Here is a 10,000-nt window from a genome sequence, read left to right as displayed (position 1 = left end):
AGGCTTAAAATAAGCATGTGCAAGCCCAGACTGGGAAGTGACAGACTGAGATCATAACAAAGTTCATAAGTTTTTGAATTTTTGGGAAACTAGTTGAACGTGTAGAACTTTTTGGGTTACAGCTCTTTTGGGTTTTTCATTTGATTGCTTTTGACTTAGAGATTTTTCCTTGAGCTCAATGGAAGCGTTGGCTGATTGACTGCAATAAAGAAGTTTGCTCATTCTCATCCAGGTCTGCAGAGTCTTCTCGTTGTTTTATTTGTATCAATTTTAGTGTTATCAGTAAAGTTTAGTTTAAATTAGTTAATATTCTGTTAAAGGTCTAAGAGTGCGGTTCACCCTGCGATATGTCCACACTATCTCTCTCTCTCTCTCTCTCTCTCTCTCACACACACACACACACACACACACACACACACACACACACACACACACACACACACACACACACACACACGTTGTGAAAGGCTAATGTCAGATACACATAAATCACCTCAAATCTCTTCAGATCTTTCCTTGGCATTAACGGCTAATGACATTAACGCCCCTGAGTAATGAGGTCATTAACCTTCTCTCCATCTGTTCATATGAACGTCACAAGGCTCCAAATCCACATGACACTGTGAAGTTACACATTGCCCGAACCTAAAATGCCTCAGACTAAAATGCTTCACGTGTTCAGCCGTGCCTTTGGCTTTGAACTATAGGACAAGTTAGAAGCTCCCTTCAGCTCACTACTCTACTGGTTTAACTCACCTTCTCCTAAAGGTTTGAGTGCCACACGTCTCACATTCCTCGGTGTTGTTAGGATCCTAAATCTTCCATTAATATCTTCTACAGGATAAAGTAACACATGATCCACTACATTCGCTCATGTGGCTGATAAATAAGCTGAGCTTTAAGGGTCTGATTGTTACCTGAACACCTCAACTAGCTTAACTCACTGTGATCTCTCGGTGGGAGTTAATTCAGTAATGGAGGTGTTTAAACCAACACAAATTAGTTACACTATTGTAGTTGAATTGTAGTTGGCTCAGGTGATGAGTGGCTTTGAGATCAGAAGGTCGTGTTTTCGCATCCTTATCCTTATCCGAACTTCTCGGGTCACGGGATCTCAGGCGTCATCGGGCATCGAGGCAGGATACACCCTGGACGGAGTGCCAACCCATCACAGGACACACACACTCTCATTCTACACACACACTACGGACAATTTTTCCAGAGATGCCAATCAACCTACCATGCATGTCTTTGGACCGGGGGAGGAAACCGGAGTACCCGGAGGAAACCCCCGAGGCACGGGGAGAACATGCAAACTCCACACACACAAGGTGGAGGCGGGAATCGAACCCCCAACCCTGGAGGTGTGAGGCGAACGTGCTAACCACTAAGCCACCGTGAACACCCCATTATTTTTATTATTATTATTATTATTATTGAGACTTTCTCCAGGATACAATTTCCTCTCTGTACGTTTTTCAGATCAGATCCTATCTCACTATAGATGTCTCTCTATAAACATATATCTAAAAAAAACAGAGCAGTTTAGTTCCACCTGTGATCGCTCTCAGGCTCGATGGTTAATGCCGAGGTTCCTTTCTTGATGCTTTTCCAAAGTCCACACTGTGATTTGCTGCACCGTGTTTACTGATCGGTGACATTTAATCCAAATCTGCCACATTCCCTTTAATACACAGGAAGTAAATTTTCTTTGCTCTCTGAGTAAAAGCTCAAAGCAGCTCTTGATGACTTTATTAAAGATCTCAGTTTGCAGAATACAAAGACCACAAATAGAGCAAGGGTCCTGTTTGGGTTCTGATGACGTGAATGGTTCAGTCACACGTGTGTATATGTGTACAGGCCTACAGACCGTCCTCCAGAGAAAGTGCAGAAATGATCAGACTGAATCTTTTCTGGTACACGACGTTTATTACATAAAATAATATCACATCAATCCTGTGAGGAACTGAGTCTCGTAGCCCAGTTCTCCATGACAGGTTCTGGAGCCACTCAGACTCTTAGCTTCATAATTACCTCATTTAACTATTTGATTTTTTTTTTTTAACATAAACATAAAATTATCCAAGTTATTAGTCACATGGAATGTGATTCATTAAAGGAACAAATTTGCTAAAAGTAAAATGTAAACAATCTTTATTTCTCTGTATAATATTGTAGACGCTAGCACGGATTTGATGTTCGTTTGATTGTTTTCTTTAGTAACTAGCACGATTTACACTGGATTTATTTACTAGTTACTGTAATGTAGCTATGATATTTAGTTCATATATTTTAATAATATATATTTATGGGCACTGTTTTAACTGCAGGTCTAAATCATCAGTCATCTAAATCTAAAGTCACATCCATTATATCTAACAAAATTGTGAAACACAAAGGAAAGTACTGACAAATGTACTGACTGTACAGTACTGACCCAGGGTCAGAGTCTAATGGCTGTAGACTTGTGTGTCTGTTACTGACTGAAGCTTCTTTCTTTCTTCTTTCTTTCTTTCTCTCTTCTTTGACTCTCTGTCTCTCTCTCTATTTGTTCCTCTCTGTCTGTCTGTCTGTCTCTCTCTGTCTCTCTCACTCTTTGTTCCTCTCTCTCTCTCTCTCTCTGTCCCTCTGTCTCTCTCTCTTTATTCCTCTCTCTCTCTCTTTGTCCCTCTCTCTCTGTTTGTCTGTCTCTCTCTCTTTGTCCTTCTGTCGGTCTCTCTCTCTCTCTCTCTCTCTCTCTCTCTGTGTGTACAGGGACCACATTTCTCTGGCGCAGTATTATTTATTCAGTACATTACTGTATGTATATTATTTATCTTTAGAGATCTTTGTATGGAAGCTGAAGGAATATGACGCACAGCAGCGTGTCTTCAGAAGGAAAGGTCACATGATTATAGTAAACGTTGCTTTTCATCCTGAGGGAAAATGTTTTCAAGCCCGCTCGAGGTCACGAGATCCTTCCTACAGCAGTCACGAGACGGATGTAGCCGAGCAACGGGACCGAAGCACAGTGTTTTACTCCAGTGGGACATCAGACCACAGACCGGAGGATCAGATCTCTGAGGGTTTAGTGTTTACCAGTTTCTCATGCACTAACACAACGAAATCAGCTCACACAAGCAGGAGGACTGGAACAGAACACCACAGCTGGGTCTCACATACACTGCTCCAGCTGAAGTGGGGTGATGTTTAATAATAAATTATTTATTAAAAAAAAAAAAAAAATCTTTTGGTAAATTGACAAATATAATTATTTCATATTTTTCCAGTAAGAATCATAAACTTTCCTCATATATCTGACTCTATTTTACATCTCAGTAGATTGCATAATTTTACTTAATTATTTAAAAACATTTTTTACTAAAAAATTGCCCCCGTACGTTATGGTTTCCATAGTAACAGCTCCTTCACAGCGATCTGAAAATACGGTGTGTACTCATTAAGATAAGACCGTTGTATTTATTTAACGGTTATGGAAGGAGTCTCCAGTGTCAGCGCCGTGTAGTCATCACCTTCAGAACCGAGGAGATTCTCTGTGTTTTATCCGTAACTTTACACGCTGCTTTTTGATTTTAAAGCGACAGGAACAGGAAGTTTCACAGACGTACCACCACATTAACTGTAACGGATTAAAAACTCTTTTATAAATCGCTTTGGAAGAAGAAAGAATAAATCGTCTCTGGACAAATTAATAAACAAAATGATACATTCATTCATTCATTTTCTACCGCTTTATCCGAACTTCTCGGGTCACGGGAAGCCTGTGCCTATCTCAGGCGTCATCGGGCATCAAGGCAGGATACACCCTGGACGGAGTGCCAACTCATCACAGGGCACACACACTCTCATTCACTCACTACGGACAATTTTCCAGAGATGCCAATCAACCTACCATGCATGTCTTTGGACCGGGGGAGGAAACCGGAGTACCCGGAGGAAACCCCCGAGGTACGGGGAGAACATGCAAACTCCGCACACACAAGGCGGAGGCGGGAATCGAACACCGACCCTGGAGGTGTGAGGCGAACGTGCTACCCACTAAGCCACCGTGCCCCCCCAAAATCATACAGCTGTCGAGAAATCATCACACGACGGCAACAATTTAAAAAGTTTGCGTTTTTATTTCTCAAAAAAAAAAACAAATTCAGTAGACATTTTGCACAAACAGCAGAGAAACGGACACGTCGTTTATACACTGATTTGTCTCAAACATTTTACAGAACACAGATCTGAGATCAGCTGAAAGCACACAGCACAGACTACAGACTGGAACATCACAGAGTTTAACACAGATCTGAGATCAGCTGATACACACTACAACACCACACCGGTGTTAGACGCAAACCGGTCGGAGTGTGACCGAACACACGATCCGCCTTTAACTCAGTGTGTGTGTGTGTGTGTGTGTGAACCTTGTGATTTGTGTAAAATGGAAGGAAGTTCACTTCCTGCTTCTGTGCCAAACAATCCAAATGGGTCGTGTCCTAATAATGTAGCACAGTAAGAAAGTGAAGTAAGATGTTCTTAAAGATTCAAGTGATCCGGTCGATTTGGGTCGATTTTTTTTTATTCACATAAAGAAGTAATCAGATCTGATTAAACTAGGTCTGCTGCTACCTAGCTGCGGTAACCAGGTCATTAACAAGCCACTAAAAAAAACAGGCAAAACTAATCGCTTCAGGAGCGTGGAGTGTTTTCTGGAGCAGAGGCTGAAACAGGAATGAATGAATGAATAAAATAAATAAAGAAGAACACAAGAAATAGAAAAAGACCTTCGTCACTATGGCTGGTTAATGACCAGGTCACGTAGCAACAGAAGCTAACCGAAGCCGAGGTTTAAAGTGCAGTTGATTTAATCCTTCGACGCGGCAAGAAATTCCGTCTGACTTCAGCGCGTGTTACGATTCAGCGTTACGGAAGTCGACGAAAGATTTTACCTTGACGTGTGGTGTTTTAACGAGACGCCAAATTAACGCTATTATGCGGAGTTAATTACTGACAGGTTTCAATTGTTATATGCAAAATTATGCATTGAAGTCAGATATGCGAGTTTATGACCTGAAATGTTAAAAAAAAAAAAACAAACAACAAAAACAGATCAAAAGACGACCGGCTGTCGCTCCACGATACACGGATCGGTGTTTGTCGGTATTTATTTCAGTCAGTGAGACGTTTAGCGACGCGAGGACGTTATTAACACGAGCGATACAAACATCGATCAGAAACGGAGAAACTCTTCGAACGAAGTACAGCGGAAAGTTTGTTAGTGGCTCTACGACCTATACATATCCAAAATAAGATTTTTAAATGAAGTCTAACCCCCCCCCCCCCCCCCCAAATAATAAGCTAAATATATTAGTGCACTAATGAGATACAAAAATATTAAAAGTCCCTACAAATAAATAAATAGGTTAAGTAACGGTCAGCAGGACTAAATGTACGTTAGTCAAATTGGCGTTAGTTCGATCAAAAGCTAAAGATTTTCTCACATAAACAGACACACGGCTGTAACACACATGTAAGTGCCAATACATACTGGCCTCAGAAATCAATCAGAGTCTGGAGGTCTTTATTGTGCTTTGTAAAAGACTCCAATACTCAAAAAAAAACAACAACCAAACAAACATAAAAAAAAAAAAAAACACACAAACAAAATCCAGGCCTACAAAATCATCTTACTTTACACTTCTGCTGTATTTGTAAAACTTCACCTAAACCACCTCCTAACAAAAAAATAAAATAATAAGCAATATCTTAATAGATACTGGAAATTGACCTTCGACAGAGAAGAAGCGAGAACAACCCAAAGCAACATCGGTGATTTCTGATAACGGATTAAACGAACACAAACAAAGTGTCAGTGATGTACGAGCGGACGCAGACCGAAGGTCGTGTGATTCAGGATTCTGTTAACATTAACGGGTGAAAGTGAAGGTTTTGCGATGATGTCGACCCGCACGAGAAACTCTAGAAATGATGATTATAACGATGAACATTTCTCAACACAGCTACGGTGCTAATAAACTTGGACGACATGTTGGTGAGGTAGCTGACATCGACTTCGGGTGAAAGACCAAGTTAAAAAAATAATTAGCCGTGGTGCTCTGGTGTAAAGAGAGAACTTCTATTAATTTCTTATATTAAAAAAAATAATAATAATTCTTCCAGCCGAGAGCTTTACATCGTCATTCCGAGGCTAGACGACGTGACTACGAGTTCAACATAAAAAACATCAAAGACTGTCGGTTGCAGTTTTTTTTATCCGGTTGCTTTCTTGCCTTTTTAATCGCTCGCAAAATTTCAAAACCTCTCGACTCTGATTTCCGTCCAAAAAAATACCCCCCCGAAAAATCTCACATTTTTCAGGGCTTTCTAAACATTTCATCGAACCTTAGTTCTGCTCACAGGTAAACATACATGTACAATTCTACTTATCATATGGTCTTTATATCAGAGGCACTAAAAAGCGCAGCGTAACTAAAATTCATCTAGTAAACACGAATCAGGCGAGTTTAAAGATTGCCGAGCGACTAAAAGACTATTTTCTGTATTACGGAGTGCCTCAGGGTTCGGTACTAAGCCTAGTGTAGGTTGTAGATATTTGCTGTTCTTCCAACTTGAGTCATGATTGTAATGCAACATCTACAAGTTCTCATAAACCGGAAAATGTTTGGAAAAATTATCGATCGCATTCAGTTAAAACTCACTTCACGCCACTACAGGAACACAAATACACCAGCAACCCGAAGGGCAGAGTGTCGTCTGTATCCAGCGCATCAGAGTGCTTCAGGGTTCAGCTCAGTGTAGCTTCATCATTTTCATCTCATTGTATTAATGAGAAATCCAGAGTCCAGAGTCAGCGGATACGGTGGAACAAACGGCGGACTCAAAATCCCAGAATGTAACGAAGCTCAACGACGTTACATTAAATCAGAAGAGAATCGGCTCGGCTGATCCGTGGGGTACGGGATGCTCTGGACGCCGATCTGTTAGAGTGAACAAGTCAGGAGGTGACGGAAAAAAACACAAAAAACCAAAGCACCGCTGCACTGCTCGTGCGATGACGCAAGGGCTAAATCGCACCGCACGCAATCAGCAGAAAGTCTAAGGGCATTGTGTTTAAGCAAAGTTAAAAAAAAAATGAAGAAATGCAGGTCACTCAGGGTGAATATTTCATTTGGCTCTGTGGTTTTCTGGAGTGTTTTTGTGCTTCTGCGGCTATCAAGCATCTGGAAATATTTCACTTAAATACGAGAAAACAGGCTTCTACATTTTACTGCATACTTTCTAAAAATGCCACTGCTTAGAGCATTCAAGTTTTAACAACAAGACTAAAGAACGCCTACGTGAGAGCCGTATAAAGACTAGCCGGCTCGAACTCAGGAGATGCTTCATGTCCAAATCTCAACCTCCAAAATATACAAATCGGTCTGACGCTCAACGCTGAACATGCAGCAGTCTAACGAGGTACGATAAGACAGCGAGGCTTTCTGGCGTCTGAAGCCTAAATAATAACAAAGATCTCATTTAAACAAGGTTCCTAGATGGCTGTGATCATATAAGGCATCTGCTCTCGATCTGCTTTAGAGAAAGAAAGAAAAATAAAGTGAATATATATATATATATATAAAGACAAAGGGTGTAGAAATAAACAAATTTCTTTTTTTTAGATTATAAACACAAAGCTCCGGCTCTTTCTGAATGTGTCGCTGTTGAACTTGTTTTTTATTCAAAGTGACGATGATCAAAAACTCCGGTGAAGGAAAATGTTCCCACAGTTAACGTTAGCGCAGTGCGTGACGTTAACTGCGTGACGTTAATCTCTGAATGAACTCACAGCCGGGGGAAAAAATATCAAACCGATAAACCAACAACCCGGAGAATTGTGAGCTGAAATCGCTTAGTAATTAAACCATGTAGAGTGTTTGAAAATGGGTAGATACGGTAACCAGGAGAAACGCTTACAGCACCGCAGGCACACACACGCGCACACACACACACACACACGCACAAGGCCACGCTATACTTCTGAGTATTGCATACTTCTAAGTACTTCTAAGTTCTGAAAGGAATGTCAGGAATGGAAAGATAAAGCAAATAGTAAGCGCAAATAAAATAAAACTATAATAAGGTCTTACAGTGAATTAAAAGTAAAGAATCCTGCACTCATTCGGCGTCCCTTGTCTTATGTTTTCCCCGTTTAGGTGTGAATTGATGTGTTTACACACAAGGAGGGAGACAGAGAGAGAGAGGGAGAGAGATAGAGAGAGAGAGAGGGATAGAGAGAGGGATAGAGACAGAGAGAGAGCACAGGTGGAGGTCAGAGGGAAAATATTTGAATTTGTTGTTGTTTTCGTATCTAAAGCTTCTGTTTGGGTTTTCAGCATCTTCACGACTCCTGAGGCACGACGTCCAACAACTTCTGACAGGTTGCTGTGGCTGAGACTGGGGAAGGAGAGAAAGAAAGAAAAAAATGTTCATACATTTAGATATAAGCGGTAGAAAATGGATGGATGGATGGATGGATGGCAGGTTTGTCTTCAAATTGTGCATCAAAATGTAAAATGAAATGAGATGAATGAATATTTTAAGGGAACCGAACAAACATCACACCATACGTTGTAAATAATTTACACAGAGCGGCGAACGCCGCTTCGCCGCTCACTAGAGTGACCCTAGATTTAGCGCTTATAGCGATTATTTCCTGTTTTCCTGTCCCGTTTTTTAAACAGCTCCATATAACAGAATAAGAAGGGGATCGGAGCGCTCACAGATCAGCTGCTTCAGCCACTTGGGCTTGTTCTTCCACCAGACGCCGAAGTAGTAGACGGGAACGCCGGTGGCGATGATGCCGAATCCGATCCCGCACTCGGCTGGAGTTTTCCAGATGGACACGACGATCAGGAAGAGACACGCCAGGACGAAGGAAATAGGCAACAGGATGTTCACCTGGGAAGAAAAACCAATGGACGCTGAGAACAATTTGGCGTTTTAAACGTTACACTTTTGGAGATTATGTTAAGTTCGATTATCTACAAAATTGGAGTTAAACACTTGCGATAATTATTCTCAAGAACTCTCAAAATTATATTTATTAATTCTCAGTGTTATACAGCTAGTTTAATAATTAAACTAAGCATGTACTTATTTAAATGTACTCATTATTCAAATGCTGTTTAAAAATTATTCTGAGCCTGTATCGTGGTGGTGTATCATAACACGATACTGTATCAGCCAATCAGAATTTACCAAGAAAGGGGGCGGGGTAAAGCGCAGGAAAGGGAAAATTTGCATATTCATATAAAGGATATATAAATTCTGTGATTAATAAGAAGAGGAGTCTAGAAGAGAGAAGAGTAAAGTTTAATCTCATGTTCAAAACACGGCTTGTTTTACGAGGCTAAAAGGTCAATAAACTTTCTCTGAACTCGGAACAAATTCGTTAAACAAGGCATAAATTTTCTGTCATGATTTAAATGAAACTGCGGACAACGATCGAACCGAGGCCCCTCGGTTATATACGACTTAATAACCACAACGGAGAGACGGAGAAAGACACAGACACAAAGAGCGAGAGAGAGAGAGAAAGAGAGAGAGAGATGAAGAGTGAGAGAGTGTGTGTGTGAGAGAGAGAGAGAGAGATGAGTGAGTGTGCGTGCGTGTGTGTGAGAGAGAGAGATGAATGTGTGTGTGAGAAAAAGAGAGAGAGATAAGAAGAGTGTGTGTGTGTGTGTGTGTGTGTGTGTGTGTGTGTGTGTGAGAGAGAGAGAGAGAGAGAGAGAGAGAGAAAAACCACTCAAACCCAGGACCGCTTCATCCCCATATTAAAAATATCCAGCAATTTCGAACGGTTTATTACACAAGCTCCGCCCACCACTCACCTTGATTGGCCGCTCGAGCTCAGGTTTTTTATAGCGCAGCCACATCATTCCAATGATCGCCATGGCGATGCAGAGCCAATTGAAGAAGCTGAAGAAATTGATGACTGAGAAGATGTCGT

At 41.0% G+C, this 10,000-nt stretch overlaps 1 protein-coding gene across 1 annotated transcript in view; it reads right to left on the bottom strand.

Moving 5' to 3' along the window:
• Window positions 1-4,101: 4,101 nt before the first annotated feature.
• Window positions 4,102-10,000, bottom strand: part of slc7a5 (solute carrier family 7 member 5) — a 19,935-nt gene continuing 14,036 nt past the window's right edge. Inside the window, exons 8-10 of the mRNA XM_027167900.2 lie at window positions 9,882-10,000; window positions 8,772-8,949; window positions 4,102-8,445 (exon numbers count right to left, since the gene is read on the bottom strand). The exon at window positions 9,882-10,000 is cut by the window's right edge and continues 31 nt beyond it. Of these exons, the coding sequence (XP_027023701.1) occupies window positions 8,390-8,445; window positions 8,772-8,949; window positions 9,882-10,000 (353 nt within the window). The 3' untranslated portion in view covers window positions 4,102-8,389. The remainder of the gene's footprint in view (window positions 8,446-8,771; window positions 8,950-9,881) is intronic.

The sequence above is a fragment of the Tachysurus fulvidraco genome, chromosome 17 (genome assembly GCF_022655615.1).
Source record: "Tachysurus fulvidraco isolate hzauxx_2018 chromosome 17, HZAU_PFXX_2.0, whole genome shotgun sequence".
NCBI classification, from domain to species: Eukaryota; Metazoa; Chordata; class Actinopteri; order Siluriformes; family Bagridae; genus Tachysurus; species Tachysurus fulvidraco.
Note: the sequence above shows the minus strand (reverse complement) of the source record. Positions and strands in the feature narration are given on the sequence as shown.